The sequence below is a fragment of the Sphaerodactylus townsendi genome, linkage group LG06 (assembly GCF_021028975.2).
Source record: "Sphaerodactylus townsendi isolate TG3544 linkage group LG06, MPM_Stown_v2.3, whole genome shotgun sequence".
Lineage (NCBI taxonomy): Eukaryota > Metazoa > Chordata > Lepidosauria > Squamata > Sphaerodactylidae > Sphaerodactylus > Sphaerodactylus townsendi.
The window spans coordinates 43,787,803-43,810,281 of NC_059430.1; the positions used below are offsets into that span (position 1 = coordinate 43,787,803).

General features: G+C 43.3%; 1 protein-coding gene across 1 annotated transcript in view; it reads right to left on the reverse strand.

The window, feature by feature from the left end:
- The window catches only part of FAM234B (family with sequence similarity 234 member B), a 32,315-nt gene extending 15,545 nt beyond the window's left edge, over positions 1 to 16,770 (reverse strand). Inside the window, exons 1-4 of the mRNA XM_048499400.1 lie at positions 16,647 to 16,770; positions 8,150 to 8,548; positions 4,719 to 4,817; positions 1,251 to 1,439 (exon numbers count right to left, since the gene is read on the reverse strand). Coding sequence (XP_048355357.1) covers positions 1,251 to 1,439; positions 4,719 to 4,817; positions 8,150 to 8,548; positions 16,647 to 16,683 — 724 coding nt within the window. The 5' untranslated portion in view covers positions 16,684 to 16,770. The remainder of the gene's footprint in view (positions 1 to 1,250; positions 1,440 to 4,718; positions 4,818 to 8,149; positions 8,549 to 16,646) is intronic.
- Between the last annotated feature and the right edge of the window lie 5,709 nt (positions 16,771 to 22,479).

Below are 22,479 nucleotides of genomic sequence, written 5' to 3' on the forward strand. Positions count from 1 at the left end.
TGCGAAGGCTGTGCCGCCACCTGCAGTCCTACTGGGGCCATCCGTGCAAACAGTCCCGGTTGGGGGGGGGGGAGGGTGCATTGGCATTGTTTATACCGACGCACCCCTGCGCAGCGCCCATGCGGAAAGGGCCTCAGATAATATACTTCTGTAATTTAGGATCTAAAATTCTCTAAAGTAGCATGCTATCATCATTTCTTTGTTTATTTTAAAACACAGGCTCTAGAAACAGCTTATAAACCACAATATATTATATACAATAAACAATCTCTACATATAACTGAGCAAGCCTTGAAGGTGGAGTTTTCTCAACAGTCTGTTGCTGCTGAAGAATCACAACCAGCTCTATACAGCAGAGCACCAGATGTAACTTCCATGAAGCCATAAACCCTGGAACGTCTCCATTCAGGAACTAAGCACGGTAAGTGAAAGAAAGGGAGAGGGGGGATGATTACCTGTTGAGACCTCTTGACTCTTCTTTCTCCAGCTGGGCTTCTGCTTACTGCAGTGGGGAAGAGCCTGGCAGCCCCAGCAGTCTCTTTTCCCTACTGCCATGGTGACCGCCTTTCCCCATCCCTGCCCTCTTTACCCCTTCCAAAGGAGGCGGCAATTGCAGGAGCGGCCTGCAGCCTTCTCCTGTTGCCAAGGAAACAGGGCAGCCTGAAAGGGCCAGCCAGGATAAGGTTCAGTGGGGACAGCCCAAAGGAGGCCTGCACAAAATGGAGAACAAAGGGTGAAGCTTGGGAAAGGATAGTAGTTAACAAGAATAACAAACTGAGGAGGCTGAAGTTGGTTTCCAGTTAGTTCAATTATCCTCAGTATTTCCAGATGGATTCTCAAATAAGGAACTAGGAACTGTGAACAAGGAACAGGGGAATAAGGAATGGGGAAAAGGCAGGAGGGGTTGGGCACCTTTAAGCCATCAACAGTTTCCCAGAGCCCGTTGTATTTATTCATACAAGGTGCTTTATTGCTAGTATAAAATAATTCCATAGCAATAAAAACGCAAAGCTAAAAACCATTTAAAATCTCAGCAATGCACTAAAATACCACCAGCCACATTACAATAAATACATTTAAAACATTTGACCTATGTACTTTACAACAGCTATACAGATTGTTTTCCCTGTCCCTTCTAAACTAAGTTTAAACCACTGAAAAACTAGCTATTTCTGCCAAGCACTGTCTTTGCGCTACCTCCATTGACCAATTTATTTCTAAGCTTATTATCAGTCTACATTTGGACCTACCTGAAGAGGCACGCAGAAGGCTGAGGAATTTAGAGACTCCAGTAATGAGACAGACAGGTTCTGTCAAGGATCCAAGGTTCAGGCCCTTACACTGCACACTCTGAACATCCTCTGGAACATGAGTGGACCAAAGGGTGCTTCCATTCATGCCAGAAAGGGCCATCAAAGTTACCCATGGTTTGGAGACGCCTGAGGAAACGGAAAAGAGACAGCCACATGCTTTTGTGATGTGAAGGAAATCAGCTGCTGAGCCTTGGAACTTTAGCTTCAAAAATGCATACTGCAGTCTTGAACATCCGTGAACTAAAGCAGAGGGCAGCCATGCAGGAATTCAGGAATGGTTCAGGTATATGTATGTCAGATAATTCTGAGCTGTTTCAAATTTCTCTGCTTGCAGTCCCATTGCAAGACTTTAGTTAAGTTTTCTTGACAGCTGGTAACTCCTGTGTCAATTACAGAGTAATTAAGAAAACAAGCTTATTCATCCTCAGGCTGCCAGCCAAGGCCCAAGGGAATAGGCCATGCTGAAAAGCTCTTTCCCACATCAACAGAAATGAGATTTGTTCCAGCTTTCTCCCTTCTGTTTCTTATTTGAATTTTCCTTAGATGAGGAGCACAGCTTATAAATGTTTAAATATTTATTACGTTGAATAATCACATAAATAAAACAGAATTTTACCATCTCTGACAGGGATTGGGGGCTATTTAACAAAGTACATATTCTTCTAAAGGCATAATCTTCTAAAGGCAATCATATCACAGTTGCCTGCCAGTTTGCCCTGCAGCCAGCCCTGTTTTTTTACCCCACAAGACTGCATTTCCTAATTGCTCATGACTACATTTAAACACCTTGACCTAAATGGGCTAGGCTAGCCCAATCTAGTTAGATATGCAAAGCTAAGACCACCAGGAAAGTCCAGGGTCACAATGCAGACACAGGTAATGGCAAACCACCTCTGAATGTTAATTGACTTGAAAACCCTACAGGGTTGCTATAACTTGGCTGCAACTTGACAGTACTTTCCATCATCACAGTTTGAAGCCCGTTGTTCAGCTTCACTGTGACAACTTGTAACGGACTGCAGAGAAAAGTGTATTTTATAAGTGCAGATCTGTCAGGAACTATTATTGTTGACATTCAGAGAGAGGCACAGAGGCCAAGGAACAGGAGAAGCCACCTGACTGGCTGGGGCATCCTGTACTCTGATTGGCCTAATGGCTGGATGATGCAGAGTGGGGAGGAAGTTAACTCCCTGACTGAACTAGCTGAGAGGCTTTTAGGATTTTGGAGTTCTTGTCACTAAATGCTACCATTTCTAAAGCAGCTCAGTCCCTGACAGGAAAAAAGCAGGAAAAACTTGACAAGTCAGGTCTGATAGGGGTTTCCCTGCCTTGGTATTATTACACATACTAGGAAGTGAAAACCGCTCCAGAGCAAGACAAGTGAAGTGGGGCCTGCAGTACTACAAGCAGCCCTGCAGAGACACCCATCTCACAGGGAACAAGAGTAGGTATTAGCTCACACACTGCATCATCCTCCAAACTGGAAGCAGTGCACAAAATACAATTGTACAGCTGATGCTAGTTGCCATTGCTGATGAGGGGGTCTGAGCCAAGCAGCCCCTCAGGCTGGTGCAGAGTTGCTAGAGTTTACTCTGCTTCCCCTGGCCACCAACAGCTCTCTGAGAAATATCCCTGTAAGTTAAATGGCCAGACCACCTCTGTCCTCCCTACATAAACGTGATCAGGAGTTGCTGCCTAGCAAAGGCATTGGGCTTGCTGCTCTCTCTCTCCTACCAACCCCCTTAGTGGGTCTTCCCCATCATGAGGTGGTATGCATAAGAGACCTGCAGCTATGCTGTCTAACAAAGAATCCAGATAGGAATATAGGACTGGAGGGATTTGAAAATACAGATTGAATCATGAGACAGCTGAATTATATTCAAACAAAGTTAGACAGTGGGCAGACTGAGGACAGTGCTCAACAAAGTAAGTGTTGTGGTTGTGTGATAAAAAGAATAAGCATTAAACCAAAAGGAAGCTGACTATGAGAATAAGTGAGTATGAATATTTTTCTTACAAGAAGTATATGAGTAAAGTAACAGAAGGAGACAAAACACACATTATAGTGTTCTCTGATAAAGTTCTAGGTAACATTGGCACAATCACCAAAGGTATTACATAGACTGTGCATGCATTATCTGAAATATCCTAAACAGTAAAGCTCTAATGAATTGAATATCGCGATGATGACCCCTCGACCAATGAGGAAGCAGGACTCACAAAATGAGGAAGCAGGACTCACAAAAACAACAGGGTTAGATGGGGGGGTGAGGGGGGGTGAGGGCAGGTAGCATTTGCTGGGGATGGTGGGGAGGGTTTGCTGGGGGTGGGGGAAGGCAGGGAGGGCTTGGTGGCAGCCTGCAGAGCAGTGGAGCAAGGCGCCGCTGCTCTGCGGGTGGGAAATCTAATGTCGGGGTGACAAACTCCAACGAATGACAGAGCAGGACTTTGCAGGCTGCCACCAAGCCCTCCCTGCCTTCCTCCACCCCCAGCAAACCCTCCCCACCATCCCCAGCAAATGCTACCTGCCCTCACCCCCCCTCACCCACCCTATCTAACCCTGTTGTTTTACCCTACAGCAGGCTTTACTGCTAGTATATAATATTTGCCAAATACAATACAGAACTCTGCTTAAAAAACAAGATATCCAGTAAAATGGTGTTTGGCCAATGCACCTGACAAAAAATGTTATAAACAGGAATGAAGCGTGCACTGATTTTAGTTTTTTCAATAATAAGGACCCTTTGGAAAGAAGCATATGATCAAAAAACTGCAAAATCAGTTCCAGTAATCTCTCGAGGAGTTAATATTCAGTCCATTCAGCAGAGTCTAACTGGTCAGAAATAACAGCATTTATCTTACAACCATCAGTAATAGCCACAAGAACTAGAAACTGGAACCAAGAGTTCCAGCGGGAAGGACCAAACTAAATCACACATATAACTGGGGAGGAGCAGAGTCTTCTATACTATATATAAATACACAATAACTGTACCACACTACAGAATTTAAAAATGCACACACACACACACAAAACACCCTTCTGATTGTTCGGAAATGGTAGCCAGAAGAGCGGGAAAAACTGCTACTGGATGATTTGGGGAAGGCAGGAAGGAGCAAAAAAACCAGGTTAAAGAATTATACTTCCTGTTTAGCTGTTTTGCTTCATGGGAAAAAGCTAAGCAACAAGAAAGGTCACATTTTGCCAGCATTTGGAAACAGCACAGCTTCTCTGCTCTGCCCCTCAGGGGTTTCAGAAAAGGCAAAAACAATGCATAAAGGAAAATCTATGTCGAAGGAAAGGTAAGCTTGCGGCAAGGCAGAATGCAAGTGCATAAATGGTCATAGAATGTAACGTCTGAATGGCCAAAGCAACTCTATTCTACACAGTGAGACTTTGCTTACCCAACACACTGGCATTTTTCAAAGCTGTGAAGGAGAGCAGAATGTCAGGCAGACCATCACCATTTACATCAAAAAGCTCTGGTTGAAAAAGCATTCCACCTGCAGAATAAAATGAAACAAGTTACTTTTTTTGACAGTGCAACACTAAGACCCTTTTCCTAAGGGTAAGCCTCATTGAATAGACTTCACAGAATTTGCCATCCAAATTAGGACTGGAGTAACCAAGCACTACAGACATTATTAACACTTTGTGGAATCAGCTGTGTTTTCACCACTTTCCATGACTATCCTCATTCAACTGCACTTCTATTATGCTTCAAGTTCAAGTGAATTCTCCCAGGAAACAAGTGGCAGGATAAGCTCACAACCTGGCCAGAAACCCCAGGGGACTAGAGAGCAGGAACAGTGGAGGCCCTCCAAGTGCAAGTCCAGCTCAGCAGAGGACAGGGGAAAAAGAAGGGAACCTCAGTTGCACAAGTCTGGCCATTCACTGGACTCCCAGGATAGGAATGGCTAGCCTGGGAAGCGGATATCTCCAGAGATGCTAGGATGTTTCCTCAGCCAAAAGGTGGAGTGGGGGAGGGATGTTGTTACAGAGAAGACACATGCAGAAGAACTGCCACACTTGCCTGGCGGAGATTTCAAAAGGTGCCCTGCTAAGAGCTGGAATACAGCTGGACAAGAGGGAGCGACACAATTACCTCTGGGTGTGGGCATAGGGGGAGTGAAGTAAGTTCCCCAGAGTGATATACTGTACATGTCAGGGTTAGATGTTTGTCTGCTTTTGAGACGATTAAAAATCAACTCCAACCCGAACCTCCATTGATTTAATTAACATAATAAATCATCCCTTTTGATTTTGGTTCAGAACATAAACATGGACATTTTGGACTGAATCATGTTCTTTTAATTAGAATGTACTTTCCTTCAAGATCTATTCAATGATCTGTGCAATCAAACTCTAGTCTTCATTTAACAAATGCTGCTGCTCCTCAGTTCTTCCATTCTGCCCATGCAGCATTAATGTCCACCAGATTTAGATCTGTAAATACTCTAATCATCTGTTTATAAATGTTTTCTGAATCAACAGCATGTCACATTCCTGGTTTCTAAGAAGATTTTATATTAAAAGGGAATTTTATCTAACATTCGCATGTTGTAGACTATTTATGAAAAATTTCAGATGCTTTCTCTTCAGAGGTATCAAAGGTTGAATGCTGGCCAAAAACAGGGTATCTTGTCCTGCTAATATAAATTTTTCTCCACTGAAATTGAGCCTTAAACAGTTTTCTTCCGTTTCTTGCCACTGTCACATTTACCCTACCCAGCTTCAGTTCCCACCACCCAGTCCTTTTGCAATACAAAATAATTAATAAAATGATTTGCCAACAGTGCAATCCAGAGCAAAGTTACTCCACAAAATAAACAGAGTACTATTCATAGGACTGCACTATAAATAGCTTGCAAAGGAAAAAATTTTAATATATTTTCAGATATGCATCTTGGTGTTAAATTATATAATCAAATTTCATGCTTTTCCTGTAATCTATCAGAATTTAATAAATTCAGTTGGCCAGTTGTCTCTTTTATGAACAGCCCATTCCAAAAGGGGTGGGTGGTAGAGAGGTGGCTGGGGACATCACCACTGTGCTGCCAGCACTGAGGGCAAGACATCATTTCTGGGGAAACCATGGATGCTATGTCAAGCCTCTCTAGGAAGCAACAGACTTTCTGGTGATTTCTAAAACAACAGACTTTCTGCTGATTTCTAGAGATGACTGATATCATGCCCAGAAAACCTGGAAGGGACATCATGCTACTGACCCTTTTCTCCTGATGCCACCACCTCCCCCACACCATTGGCAACAAGAAAGGGTTGATGGCAGGATGTCTCCCATCATGACAACACTATTACCCTCTTTTGTTTATTTACACCTCCTGTTAACCACCATACATTCTCAATGAATCTTGCAGTTTTCTTCTGAAACGGCAGCTACAAACCACGAACACAATTTCAAAGGGCATTACACTTTTCCTTCCTAAGATGACAGTTGACAATTGCAAATATATTCTCAACAAATATTACCTTTCCCTTTTGAGGCTGACAGTCACAGACACAGTCTTACTGAGTGAAACACATTTCTCTTTTTAAAAAAGTAACCAACAGTGACAAACACAATCTCAGTGAGCATCACACCTTTACCATTTAAAGGCAGTAAGAAGTAGTCACAAACATAATTTCAGCAAATACAATTCATTTCCTTTTTAAAGGCAACAAGAAAATGTGGATACAATCTAAATGAATGCTGCACTTTTCCCTTTTGAAAACAGTAACTAAAAGTTACAGACACAACATTTCCTATAAATTGCGTTTTCAGACCCCTTTTGTCTCAGATGTTCTCTATCACATCTAATTATAGTTCATTTGAAAATGAACTCTCAGTCTTCCAAGTATCAGAGTTTAACTGCCCCTTGGGTCCCATAAACTTCTTATTTTGTCTTCTCATGGTTTGTCTTCTCATTTATTAATCTTGATACCAGAAGAAAGTCTGGCAGGAATCAAAAGGTTCGGTCCCTCACCAGTCTTTGTTGAACAGTTGAAGCCTTCTACCATTATCCTGACATGCTTTTCCAATGGCCACCAGTGGCTGTTACAGGCTATTATATGACAGGCACTTCATTGGCCCTCTGGACAGAATTAGTGGCTTCCTACCCTTCTTCCCTTGTCAGGGAATGGAAGAACTTCTTCACCACACAAGATTAAATAGAGATTGCTGGCCTCAGTTACAAAAACAGAGTGAGTCACCTTCTTTCTTTTGCTGTGCAAGATTTCTCATAGTAAAAGCAAGTAAGAAATAAATCTGGATACTTGATTCATATCTTAGTAGGATAGGTTGAGCTGGAAAAGCCTGTAACCAAATAATCAAATTTAATCAACATTTGATTTTGCAGTTCAACTACACTAAAGAGTTTTCTTCTTTACGTTTATTCAAAATCATGTCAAAAACTCAATTTATGACATTTCCATACATTTGCACCATGGACAGCCAGTGTGGTACAGCATTTAGTGTCAGACTATAGTCCGAGAAACTCAGATTCAGTTCCCCATTCTGCCATGGAAGCTAGCTGGGTGATCTTGGCCAGTCACTCTCTGCTTACCTAACTCATAGGGTTGTCGTCTGGATAAAATGGAGGAGAACAATATAAGCTTCTTTGGGTCCCCATTGGGGAGAAAGGTGGGGTTATAAATGAAATAAAATTAAAATAAATTAAATAAATATTTAATGTTATTTTAATTAATAAATAAAATTAATTATTTTATGTAATGACAGCTAGGTTTGTTATTCGCCACCCAGTCAAACAGAACAATTTCCATTAAGACACACATTCTTTGACTTGGAGCACATATTACCCTTGTGGAAGTTTCTTACCTGCCTCCTGACCCAAGCTGCGAGTCCAGGTATTATGAAAGTGAGAATCTCTAGAAGGACAGGGAATAAGGAAAGCACACACCAGCACAAGGATCATGGAGACCACCACAGTGAGCAAAAAGACTGCTGTGCGAAAGAATGGCATCCAGGAGCTGGCCGTCTTCTGCTCCAGATGACCAGCAGCATCACTTGCGTACTCCTCTGCTGCATCCTTGGACAGGTGCTGTTTTGTCATCCCAACTTCAATGTCAGAGTCTATATCCTGCATGTCTCCCAGAGAACTATTCCCATTTTTGATCCCACCATTCTTCTGCAAGTTAAGCACCAAGTCATCTTCACTTTCATCACTGTCAGCCTGAGTGAGGGGGTCATACTCCCCAAGATCTGGGCTCTTTTTGCCTGAAAAGAAAAGACAGAAAGACGTGATCAGTCATAGCTGATGGTGGGAGGGAGGATTATGGAATCATTGGATGGTTCAGGACCCCTAAAAATGGTCCTTATATAAAGGAATTGATTTCTCAGGGGATGGGAATCCTCACATGATGGACATGAGATAAAGCAGAAGGCAAGGCTCCTCTATGGTGGCTTCCTCACAGCCCAAATATAATGGGCTGAGGAAGCTATTTATCCCACTTTGGGGAAGAACTTCACACAGGGCTCTTCCCCAAAGCAGGTTCAGCCTGTTATATTTCCTTCAACCCAGATTTCACAAAAATTGTTAAACTAGTGATCTTTTTGGAGAAACCAAAGGAGCCACAGCAACCCAGCATGTTTGCAACTGCTTCCTGGAGGGGTGAAATCTTCAGTGCGAAGGGAAACAGCAGAAACCAGGTTCGTTAATAATGTGTTGCACACAATATTAGTGTGCTGTGCAGAAACCACATATGTTTCCAAGGATTCAGTGCTAGATGAGGGACAAGCAGAGCAACAGGTCATGACAGCATTTACCTAGTTCCTTCTAATGCCTTCAGGACCTGTAATAAGAAAACGCCCTACAGAGCTACTTTGCCATACATGCAAGTAGTGTTGTCCTCTCCTTTTGTCCATTTTTCTGTTCAATAAACCAACTCAACCCTTATCTATTTTGACAGAATCACAAAGCAATATTTCATCACTTTCATTATATTTAACTACCTCACTATATCCTTTTTCTAATCATAATCTCTAATCATAACCTTCATGTTGTAACCTTCAGTTACTTGAACAGGGATTCTCGTTTGGACAGTGTAGCAAGTAAATCTGAAGTTACCATGCTACTCCCAAGAAAAGCAAATTCTATGGACTTATGCCTAATTTTTGAACATGATTAACAATATCCTAGTAATTCAGCAACTCAGTCTCTCAATTTAATGTTTTTAATCCACAAGTTTATCACCTTATGTAAAGATATTCAATAGTTGGACAAGTACATTCAATATTCAATAGTTGGACAATAGTTGTACATTCTTTATAGATTTTGTCTTTGTTCCAGAATAACTAGACTGCACGTAAACAAACAATGCAGTTCTATTCTGAAGGAATGTTAAGGCATCCAGGAGCTGGCCGTCTTGATGGGCTACATATCACCAAGTGCATTGAAATATCAGTATATCACCAAAAAAGAGATCGTTTGTACTGGGAAGGCCTACATTTATACATATTGCAATATTTGCACTTTGCACTATGTAGGGCATAGATTTTATCTCTAAACATCTTAATTGCTCAACACTTTTCCAGTAAAAATGCTCAACTCTATACCTTGATCTGGTCATGCAAACGGAATCATAGAACCGTAGAGTTGGAAGAGCCCACAAGAGCCATCAAGTCAAACCCCTTGCCATGAAGGAATACATTTCAAATGATCTAGATGTAGTCACCAAAGTTCATACAAATGCAGGATTAGTTTCCTATATACCTATATATGTTTCTTCTTAATACCATAAGCACCAAAATAGTGATCTGTAAATTTCAGGGATTCTAGGAATTATGACGCACTCTAAAGGTCAAATCAAATCAGCAATCCAGAGCCACTGTCTGACTCACTACCAAGGCAGCCAATAATATGACAATAATTTGTATTATTTAGTGACCTATTCAAGCTGGGAAGCAGTCCAGGCAATGGCAGGGGGCCCCTAGCTGGCAGGTGTGTGGCAGCGAGGGCAGCAGAGCTAAGAGTCAATGGAGCCCAAAGACTGGAGGTGAGATGGAGCAAGAGCGATGGAGACAGCTGGGCGTGTGCCTGAGGTGTGGAGGAGCATATGATTGCATCATGCCCTCAAGGAGGACCCCAACCCCAGACCCAGAAAGGGGGAGCCCCAAAGAAGAAAGCACTGTCAAAAGCGGTTTGGGGAAGTGGGAGGACCACTTCCCAGCCTGGGCTGATAGCCAGGAGCTCAGGCTCACACAACAAGAGCAAGGGGTTGGGAGGAGACTGGACAGACAAGGCAAATCAACCCCCACAGCTGGTGGGAAATGGGGTTGACCTCGCCTAGATGGCACTGAAGGCAAGGTTGGAAGGAGAGGTGCAACTTCATGGTTGAGTAGGGCGACAGGACCATTCTTCCTCTGGGTGAGCTTATGAAATGAGCCAAGAGAGACTGGTGGCACTTTAAGAACCATAGTGGACTCAGGGTGCCATTGCTGCCTTATTCTTAGCTGTAGCAATAGGTCTAGGATTAAATTTGTGTGAGTTGAAGAACCCTGTCCAGTTTGAGCAAATGGCAGGGCTGCCTGCTGCCTGCCACCAAGCTTATGAGGGTGGGGCACCACCAGTTGATACAACTCATTGTTGTCCCAGTGGCCAAATACTCACAGGTGTTGGACTTCATGTGGTTGGCGAAACATGGAGTAGAGCAGAGGCGGAGTGAGGGGGAACTGCGCCTGTGGGGTGCGTTCGTCCTGCACCCCCGGAACGCCCCCGCTCGCCCTGCCCTGCCCCAGAACGCCCCCACCTTGTCATAGCTACTCCCCTGCAAGATGCGCGCCCGGGGTGTCATGCCCCCCCCAGCCTCCAAGGTGCTACGCCACTGGAGTGGAGCCCCAAATATCAATGATATGGTAATGGACAGGGTCCTACTTCAAAAGGGAACTGATGGGCGATTGTACCCTTTGCTCACCTCTTCTGGATGTTTTCAGAAGATGAACATAATTGGGCTGTGTGAGAGAAGGAGGCTAGGGCTATCAAATTTGCTTTGACAACCTGGAGGGAGCTAGAGGGAGCCCTACCACCCATTCAAAGTGTGGACTGACCACAAGAACTTGGAAGCATTCAAAACCCCTCATAAGCTGAGTGCTAAGCTGCTGTGGTGAGTGGAATCTTTTCAAAGTTCAACTTCCAGCTACACTATTTGCTGGGAAAGAGTAACTTCCTGGCCGATACCTTGTCCTGCCTCCCTCAACATGGCAGCAAACAAGAGGAAGTAGTTGACACCATGTTCACTCCATATCAGCAGGGGCTCAGCATAGTTATTCGCAGTCAAGGAGCTCAGCAAAAGGCTCCTCCAAAAGAAGTGAGAATGAGCTGGAGAACAGTGTGTGTGTGGGGGCGGGTGTCTTTGGCAGCTAATCCAAGCCATGCTGCCTGGGGACATGGAGTCTGACTGAAAAGGATGGACTATGGTGGAGGGGGGTCTTGTATTTATGTGTTGGCAAGACTGCGCAAACAAGTCCTTTCTGAATGCCATGCTTCAAAGGCCGCTGGGCGTTTTGGGTTTGTTAAGACATTGCACCCGACCAGGTGTCAGTTTTGATGGAAGTTACTTCATGTATGTAGAACATACATGAGGGATTGTCCTATCTGTGTGATGGGTAAGCAAGCTCCAGGAAAAGCCCAGGGCTGAAGGCCCTAGAGACTCCCATGGCGCCCTGGTCAGTGATTGCCATGGATTTTATAACTGACTTGCAACTTAGCCAAGGATGTACAGTCATTTGGGGGGTGGGGGGTGGACACTTTTTCCAAACAAGCTCACTTTGTGCCTTGCAAGCAGATTCCCACAGTGCAGAAGATGGCAAAGATGTTTGTGAACCATATTTATAGACTGCAGGTCTTCACATGTCTCCAGTCCTGGATATCGCATCTGGAATTCCTGTGACACTTATGGTTACTTCTGCTCCCACCCCACTTTCCATTCCCATGTTTTGCTTTGGAGATTGTTTTGTATTGCTTCGCGAGCCACAAATGGAACGAGACCCCAGATGGAGATAGTGCCAAGGTCATCAAACCTGGATGCTGGGCAACGCTTACAGAATGCCTGTTATGGATGGGTGAGGGGAGGACAAGGAGACTATATGTGGGGGTTTTGCGTACCAGACTTTAGACTTGTCAATGGATCATTGATCGTGCTTCCTATCCTGATTGCTATCACTCAATAAAAGATTTCCTGTTCACCAGAATCTCGTTATTGGACAGACCAGGGGAATACAACAAACTCACCCCTGCAAAACTAGCATATCACTAATTGTTTGTGTTCCTTTCTTCAGGCCCAGGTTAGAATCCTAGCTGACATGTTCTAAACTAGTTGGAAGTTTCTGGGCATTCTTTCAAGGCAGCCCAATGTGGCACTAGAAGTCTATTTTAGTGAGTGCAAAGGAAAAAGAATTTATACCGAAGACAGCTCACACCAAAAGCTGTATCACTTACTTCACTTATTTCACTTAAGGGCATCAAATACCCAGTAAATCATCCGAAAAACAAAATACAGTAGTTTCTCTAATATGAATTTATTCACTCTATGTACAGTGATAACATTATCCTTTCAAGGTATCAATATTGCACTGGAAGTGCTACAGGGAATCCAAAAGGAGTTCAAATTCAATTTTAAATAAATCAAAAGGAAACACTGAGCTCAGCTAGCCAGGCATCCAGATAAAAATCTGATCTCGTGGGCACTTCAAAGGCTCAGGTATATGCAATGTTCTCTCATCCAAATACAGATGTTTCAAAATGTCCCAGAGACGAATATCAACATCCAGTCAGACTGAGGTCTGTTGCTGAGTCTCTCGCTGTTGCATAAAGTCCTTTTTCGGTTGTTTTGGTTGCCTGTAGATGGAGGGGCGCGTGTGAAATTCTTCATTTTAGTATAAATAAAAGAGAATGGGAAAGAAACATTTGATTGTGGGTTTCCTTTCTCTACTTAAAAAGGAAAAGTTTTGCTGGAAGAGTTATAAAAAGGGGTTGGATAAGCCAAGTATAAGGAAATGCTAAAGTATAATTGCTTTGTAGCTAAAAGACAGAGCAGATTATACAGAAGAATGAATCAACTAATCAACCGATGTGAGAACCCAACAATGGCTGCACTATTCAAGCTTCTTTCTAGTAACTATTTAAAATACCAAGGACTAGAAAGGAAATTTTAAAAGGCAGATGGAGAACCAGTGGATCTTCATAACTGAAGATTTACAATCAATTGTGCTGGTAGAAATTCTGTTATTACTGCATTTTCTCAAGCAAAAGTAGCAGAGCCTATAAAGGCAGTAAAAGCAATACAGGACAGATTTAAGGACAGTCTATCTCATTTCATATATGTAGTCATCCATTGTATAGTCAGCACCACTCAAAATGCAACATTATTCATGACACGAACAGATATTACAGTTGTTAGTTGCTTCTAGGGAGGTAGTTGTCTTTGCTTAAGGTAGTACTTCTGTTGCAAGAGAATCACTTTTCCCCATGGCTAGGGCTATGATTATGAATGGGCTACCATTGCATACCATGGACAGTTGAAAACTGATAATGAATGGTGGTATAATAATTTAGTAAACAAAATAAATACTAACTGTGCAATCTAAATCCGGGGGAGGGGGAGTGAAGTTACACTGGAAACAGCATGACCCTGCACGATGTAAAGTGATGCAGACACTGGCGCAGAGGCACTAACCTCAGCAGGGCACCATGCAGCTCTGTGGTGCCTGAGTATGGAAGTCCCCCCCCCCCATTTTGTCATTTCTGGGCTGTTGGGGCCTGCACCAGTATGAAAAGGGTGTTCCTGGGGGCAGAACCAACTTTTTGCAGTGCATCCCCCAAAATGGGCTTCACCAGAAAAGGATTTTCTCCTTCTCCCCTGGCACCCGTGCCACCAATTGTTTCCTAGGAGATGGTGCTGCCACATCATCCTTGGCTGCCACTCTACCATGAATGTGTCAAGTGCCCTCAAGTTGCTTCCAACTCGTGGCAACCCTATGAATTAATGACCTCTAAAATGTCCTATTGGGAACAGTCTTGCTCAGGTCTTGCAAACGGAGGGGCGTGGCTTCCTTTATAGAGTTAATCCATCTCACGTTGGGTCTTCCTCTTTTCCTGCTGCCTTCAACTTTTCCTAGCGTTATTGTCTTTTTGGTGACTCTTGTCTTCTCATAATGTGACCAAAGTACAATAGCTTCAGCTTATGCTTTTTGGTTAGTGCCCTTGAATTCACGAATAACAAGAGACATAACCCCAATTGCTGCCTATGCCATTTTTTATGTTTTCAAATTGCAATTTTTTAAAACTCTAATGAACTCAGGGAGGCAGTCATGGATGGGGGATCCTATTTCCCACACCCAATACAACCATGTGAGTCCAAAGAATGACTGGACCAAACAGCTCTTTGAACCCAGGTTTCATCAGCCCAAGACTGTAATCACTGCCACGCTGGTTGGATAAACGTTCAGGGAGTGTACTGTACATCAATGGAAAATGCATTTGCAGCATACATTGTAGATTAAGTAACTAAGCTCACAGAAGAAAAGTAACAGCTAGGAGAGGCTTCTGTGGAATACAACTGAGAACACACTGTTGTTTAAACTAAATTTAAAAAGCATATAATTGTTTAACTAATTTGCCAGGGTTCAAGGTAGATGGCTTAAATAGCTGCAGTGAGGCCTTGTGGGTGGTATAATGACACATGAAGCCAGTGGAAGAATGCCACATCTTCTCTCTCCTAGGTTCTTGCTTTACCAAGTATTTTTAAGAACCCTGACAGGACAAACCTGAGGAGGAAAAGGCAGCATTCTGAGCTAGCTGAACTTTACTAGTACAACAGAGATGGCTTAACCAGTACAACTGGATTAATGTTGTCACATGCTCTGTCTTCCTTCTGATTCAACTTCTTTCAGTTTACCAATGAGGACTAAAGATCTGTTCTCATCACTTAACCATCACCAAAGTTGAAACCTACTTAGAGCTAAAAGAAAAACAGCAAATATGTAGGCACTCCTATAAAATGTCTAGTATCAAACCCTACCATTTGGGATTTTTCTAGCCCAGTAAGTACCCCAAATCTGGTTGCAACAAAAGGCATAACTGTTCAGTTTGTTGAGCCTACGTATTGAAATTCTGGCTTCTTCAGAAATCATTGATCTGCAAGTCTCTCCTTTTCACACAGCTTTACTTCATTTTGAAAAGACTGATCTACAAAGAACAATGTGCCAGTAAAAAGAGTGGAACCTGGAAAATGCATGCATTAAAGCTAGGAAAGGATTTCCTTACTTATCCATACAAATATGTACCTGTAAATGTTAAACATACACTGCATTTTTAATATGGCATGTTTCAGGTGAGTAGGACATGCTTCTGAAACACAGTGAGAATCCTCTAGTCTTCATTTACTTGAAAACAAAACATAAACTCACAATATGGTAAACTGAAAGTACTAGTCTGTGGAGTTGAAAGCTAAAATGCAACACTTATTTTTAAGCCACAATTACAATATGAGGTGTGACTCAAGCAGCCTAGAATTGCATTCCTCATTAACCTTTGTATGCAACATAAACTATTTGACACAACCAAGGCAGGCATTAAATCCATCCTTTAAATACAGAGAAAACTATCATCACTTATGAACAGGTTGAAAAAACTTAAACTGGGGGTGACCCAGCTCAGTCACCATACAAATTTGGTGTACTGGGTCTTTCACTCCCATGTTCTCAGCTGACCAGGCCAATTCTCTTCTTCCAGTTTGAAATACCACTGTCGGCGACATTTTAGGAGGGTGAGACTTTTAACCTCAGCGGTGAGTCTTGAAGAACACAGTTCCAATACCCTATTTTCCTCTTCAGTATCTCCCTTTCTCATTTCCCTCTTGGAATAACCATTTCCCTTACAATCTCACACTTCATCCCCTCCATCATTTCCTGGAAACCAATCAGCCCCCTTTCCCCTCCATCCAGGTGAGTTTCTCCTTCCCCCACGGCAGCCTCTAGATAAAATATTTATTACCATGGCAACCTCTTATCTTCCTCCTGGCGTTACAAGAGACGGCTCCCAAAACACAGCCGCCGCCCCCCTCCCCCAAAAGGTGTAACGATCAAGCACCTCTTCATAGTCAGTTATGGAAGGGGCACCTGCTGGGGCCTGGATGCAAGGAAAGGAGATGGGGAGTGTCTGAATCCGCTCCCAGGCTGGGACCCGGATGCACTCCCCATGAGAAGGTGCGGAGACACAACGCTGCAGCTCTTCGGGCGCTCGGAATTGCCACCCAGCTCCCTACCGCTCCGCGCGCTTCATCCCCGCGTGCGAGGCTCTACGAACCAAGATCCTTACCTGGCAGCTTCAGCGCCCGTGACAGCACCGTGGCCATGCTGGAGATTAAAGGCGCGCATGCGCTCCACTCTTTAGCTTCCTGGGAAACGTAGTTCTGCAGAGAGCCTACCTTGTAGAGCTCACTTTGCACAGTGAGAAGGATCGCGATACAGGATCCGGGACGAGGAGGAGATCGCAGGACTCACAGTAAAGGCAAAGGGTTTTAAAAAAATATTTGGCTTTGTAGCTTTATAAACAGCAAGCCCCGAATATTTTTGCTTTCGCAACTGGCATGGTCCAAGAGCTAAGGCCCAGAATGCCCCCTGCAATGTGAGAGTTGGCTCTGGAGCATGCAGTATGTTGTGATGTCCTTCGCAGACTTGCAGGGATGTCGCGCGCCGCTCGGCAGCTGGCCAAAGCAACGTCTTCAATTGCTTATAATGATGCAAGTTGATTGACTATTTCAAACAAACACCACATTCACTCCCACGCTCCGAACCCAGCCACAAATGCTACCCTTCCCAGAAAATTTAAAACCTCATTCAGGTTTGAAAAACGTTCAAAGCAGGGACGTAGGCATAGATTTTTTGTGGGGGCGTGGGGGGGACAGGGCCACACCTCCTCAAACCCCACCCCCTAGCCTCAGTGCTTATATAAGCAGCTCTCCAAGGCCAGCGGTGGCAGACTCCCCTCCCCTGCCCCCCTCCTCACTGCCTGGGCTACCAGCCAGCAGTCCCTTCTGCCCTCCACTCTGGACAGAGGCGTAGCTAGGGAAAATGGAGTCCTGTGCAAAATTTGAGTGTTGCGCCCCTGCTCTCCCCAATGGGCAACCGCTGTGATGCTGGCATCCACCCCCAAACAGCATCACTTTCAATGGTGTTTAAACTAGGGAGCCCAGATTCTCCTTTTAAATCCACCTTAAAGGGAGAATCTGGGGTCCTCAGTTAAAACAACATTGAAAGTGATGCTGTTTTGGGGTGGATTACCCCACCCCCCCGCCCGCCCGCCCTTAAACAGCATCACTTTCAATGCTTAAACTGGGGACCTCAGATTCTCCCTGCTGAAGGGGATGGATTTAAAAGGAGGGGGTGGATTTAAAAGGAGAATCTGGGGAAATCTGGGGGGTGCCTGCTGTCAGAGGTGCAATTGTTAAGCTAGCAGCACCAAAATTTCAGGGTATCTTTAGGAGACCCTCCTGCTTACAACATCCAGATTTGGTGAAGTTTGGTTCAAGGGAGCCAAAGTTACGGACACTCAAATGTGTAGCCTTCATCTCCTATTAGCTCCCATTGGAAACAATGGGGAATGAGGGCACCCCCTTTGGGAGTCCATAGCTTTGGGCCCCCTTGACCAAACTTCACAAAACCTGTTGGTATCAGTAGGAGACTCTCCTGATGATACCACCCAGGTTTGGAGAAGTTTGGTTAATGGGAGTCAAAGTTATGGACCCTCAAATGTGTAGCCCCCATCTCATATTAGCTCCCATTGGAAACAATGAGGATGGGGGCACTCCTTTGGGAGTCCATAACTTTGGACCCCCTGAACCAAACCTCACCAAACCTGGGTGATATCATAAGGAGAGTCTCCCAACAAATTCTGAAAAATTGGTGCTGCTAGCCTAAAACCAGCGCCCCCTGCAGGCCAAAAATTGAAAAAACACTAAAAAATACAAAAACCCCACAAACGAGGGGCAGAGCTTCGGACATGTAATGGGAGTGTTTGAACCCGAGAAAAAACCCCTTACCTACATCCTTGGTTTGAAGAGATCTGTTTCCCTAAGAGGACCAACTGGAATTAACATAGTGAGACTTCCTCTTCTGCCCCAGGCTCAATGCTGCCGGTGAACTGTTTCCCCATAACATTTCCCCATAACATTTGTGCCCCTGCTGTGTTTCTTCCAACTTTTCTACAATCTTTCTCCAAACAGCTTTCATTTGAGGTTTTGGGAAAGATGGCAGCTATGTTGATGAGAAAGTTTGGATTTCCTGCCCGTTTGGCAGCTATTTTGCCCCAGCCTTTCTCTGCAGGGGCCCTAAGCCAATTCCATATCATTAACTGACATACTGTTATAGCAATAATTTTCTGTGAATTCCCAGCTTTCATTTTAAAATATCGCAAGTCTCTCTTCCATTGTGGAGATATGCCTTTCATCTTGTATCTTCATAATGGAAAGGGGTAGAGACTTCCTTTTAAAAAATGAAACTTCAGAACTCCTCAGGAACTCTTTTATATCTCTGTTATAATGAAGTAGGCATCAGAATATAACAAAATGGAATTCTAGACTTTTTTGTGTTGTTTACTTTCCACCCAGTAAAAAGAGTGCTGAGTACCTTGTCAGGGGGGATGTTCCAAGTCCTGAGGGAGAATTGGTGGAAATTCAAACCTTAAATATGAGTACTGGCACCAATTGGGACAGGGAAAAGAACATAAATATTCCTAGTCTGGATTTATGTCACTATATGTGCAAAGTCAAAGATTTTATTTGACTCTCAGGGCCATTTCTGCAACAACAACAAAGAGAATACCTTCAAGCACATACAAAATGCCTTTCTCTCCTCAGCGTTCACATATAGTTCACACATAGTACAGTGTTCACACATACTATTAACATATATTCACAAAAATTGAGGCTACAACTCTTGAACTCAAGGGGACATTAAAAAAGACATGTACGCAGTCAGGTTGCACAATTTTTTCTGCAGGAGAAAAGGGAGCGTCTCTGGTTCCTTGTGGAGTGAGTGTATGTTAAGTGGTCAAGTCACTTCCAACTCATTGTAACCCCATGAACCAATGTCCTCCAGAACATCATATCATTAACAGCCATGCTCAGGTCTTACACACTGAGGGCCATGACTTTCTTTACAGAGTCAATCCGTCTCATGTTGAGTCTTCCTCTTTTCCTGCTGCTTTCAACCTTTCCTCGCATTACTGTCTTTTCCAGTGACTCGTCTTCTCCTTATGTTACCAGTGTGGCATAGTGGTTAAGAGCAGGTGGATTCTAATCTGGAGAACCAGGTTGGGTTCCCTACTCCTCTACCTGAGTGGCAGAGGCTTATCTGGTGAACCAGATGTGTTTCCGCACTCCTATATTCCTGCTGGGTGACCTTGGGCTAGTCACAGTTCTTTGGAACTCTCTCAGCCCCACCTACCTCACAAGGTGTCTGTTGTGGGGAGAGGAAGGGAAAGTAGCATGTAAGCCACCTTGAGTCTCCTCACAGAAGAGAACGGTGGGGTATAAATTCAAACTTTTTTTCTTCAAAATACATTAGCTTCAGTTTAGTCATTTTAGTTCTAGGAGCAGTTCAGGCTTAATTTGATCTAGAACCCACTTGGTTATTTGTGTGTGTGTGTGTGGTCAAGGTATCTGTAACACTGTTTTCCAACACCACATTTCAAATGAATCTACTTTCTTCTTGTCAGCTTTCTTCATTGTTCATCTTTCACACCCATACACAGTAATGGGAAATACTGTGACATGAATTAACTTGTTGACCTTTGTTGCCAATGACACATCCTTACACTTAAGAATCTTTTATAGCTACTTCATGGCTGCCCTTGCTAGTCTCTATCCTTCTGATTTCTTGTTTGCAATGTCCGTTTTGGTTGATGATGGAGCCTAGTAGAATATTTTAAATGTACACTGAAGTCCACAGAATGATTATGGTTTAAAGTAGAAGAGAGGGTTTTTATGCTCCACTTTTCTCTCAAAGCCTCAAAGTGGCTTACAATCACCTTCCCTTGCCTTCCCTCCAAAAGGCACCTTGTGAGGTAGGTGAGGCTGAGAGAGTTCTGAGAGAATAGCAGGCTTTCTGTGGAGGACTGGGGAATCAAATCTGGTTCTCCAGATTTAGTGTCTGCCGCGCTTAACCACTACACCAGACTGGTTCTCTCTGAAGTAGAAAAATATATGGGATCAATATGCTTGTGAAAGCTGTAAACTTTTGGAAAGTTCATGGGACATTTTCATCTTAGAGGCTGTAAACTACAAAGGAATTGTTGTGATCCCCCAAAGTTCTATAAAAGAACCCCTGGTGGACCAATAGTTTTAAAGATATTGTTAACACCTGTTTGTCTTTTGCAGAGCAATCCTAAACTAAGGGACTTCAAGGGACTGAGAAGGATGTAACTCTGCTGAGAAATGTACTGATAGCTTTCCTGGTCTTTAAGAAATACATTGTATATGGCTGAAGATAATGTAACTGAATGACAGTTTGTAGCTTCTAAAGAAAGTGTTAATATTTAATAACTAGTACTTATCATTTGTGCAGAATACCTACAGAATTCAAAACACTTCATACATAATAACTCTGACAGCAATAATGTAAGGTAGAAAAGCATGATGATCTCTGTGTGGGGTGGGGCTGCAGTTGAGGGACTTGTTCATGTCAGAAAGGAGTAATTTGAACTGGGGATTTGCAGCTCACATTCCTCCTAGCCACTACATTACCTCTAATGTTGATAGCAGAAATCAAATGGTGCTATATAATATAAGATGATGATGTATAAACACAACCCAGCAGAACAGTGTTTATAAATTCTACAAATTCTGGGAGATTTTATAGAGATACTTAATGTTGCCTTGATCCAGCAAGGCCCATCCACTTGTTAAGAACATAAGAACATAAGAACATAAGAACAAGCCAGCTGGATCAGACCAGAGTCCATCTAGTCCAGCTCTCTGCTACTCGCAGTGGCCCACCAGGTGCCTTTGGGAGCTCACATGCAGGATGTGAAAGCAATGGCCTTCTGCGGCTGTTGCTCCCAAAGTTGCTTTTGCATGACCAGGAAACACGTATTGATCAGATGTGGCTGTGTATCAAGACTGTGATCTTGCTATGGGTGCATGTACTACATGAATGGAACTGCCTATCAGGGAGGTGCATTTAGAACATAGTTAATCAAAATCCAATTCAAACACACCCTGTTCAATAACCTCAGAAAGGTAACTAATCCAAACACTTCTGTATTTCCTAAAAGAACCAAGTAGACTACATCCAGTTTATTTTGTAGCAATGTGACATCAGCAGCGTCAGCCTTGGAATTCTATTTCCCCTCTCATCTTTAATTTTTCATTTCCATGAGGCATCAACAACAGGAGGAAAGGCCAGCACTTGGAGAGAATGGCTCAGCAGATAAATGCCTGAGAAGGACCTTGTCTGACCAGAACACTTATCCCATGTTTACAGCAAACAAGATTTCCCCAATTGTCATCCCTATGCACAGCAAGCATTTTAGTGAATAAACTCAGGAGGAGCTTAGGAGGGCTTTATCGGTGCAGCATATTTGCATGAGCTGTCATGTTATCTGGGGCTGCATAAGTTCAGTACAGGCATTAGTATAGGGGAGCTTTGCAGGGAAAGGATGGAAGCCCACCCCTCCCTGAGAATTTCGTCCTATTTATTGGGACACAAAAAAGGAGAAAAAAGCAACACAGAGAAATGTGTTCTGGACTGAATTCAGTAGAACATGATATGAATATAACAACAACTGGGGACATATTGTTAACTATGTTAGAAAATCTGAACAAAATTTCAAATAAACAGAATAAGTTGGGGTTGTCATAAGTCAGCTTTGACTTGATGGCCTTCCTCCTTCACTTGCATGGCTGCATGGTTCTTTTAAAAGTGAACCATTGCCAACAACAGTTTTCTAGAGCCTGTTGTATTTTTTTTCTCACAACAGGCTTTATTGCTAGTCTGAATATAATGTCTGTGCACATCACTAATGCATGTTCCCATCAATTATGTGTTTCAACTCCAAGATATACCAAAGAAGTTTTTTAATGTAACCGTTGTCGATGAATAGATCGTCTGTTTGACTGCAGCCTTGAAGAGATTTTGAGTTTGTTCTCTTT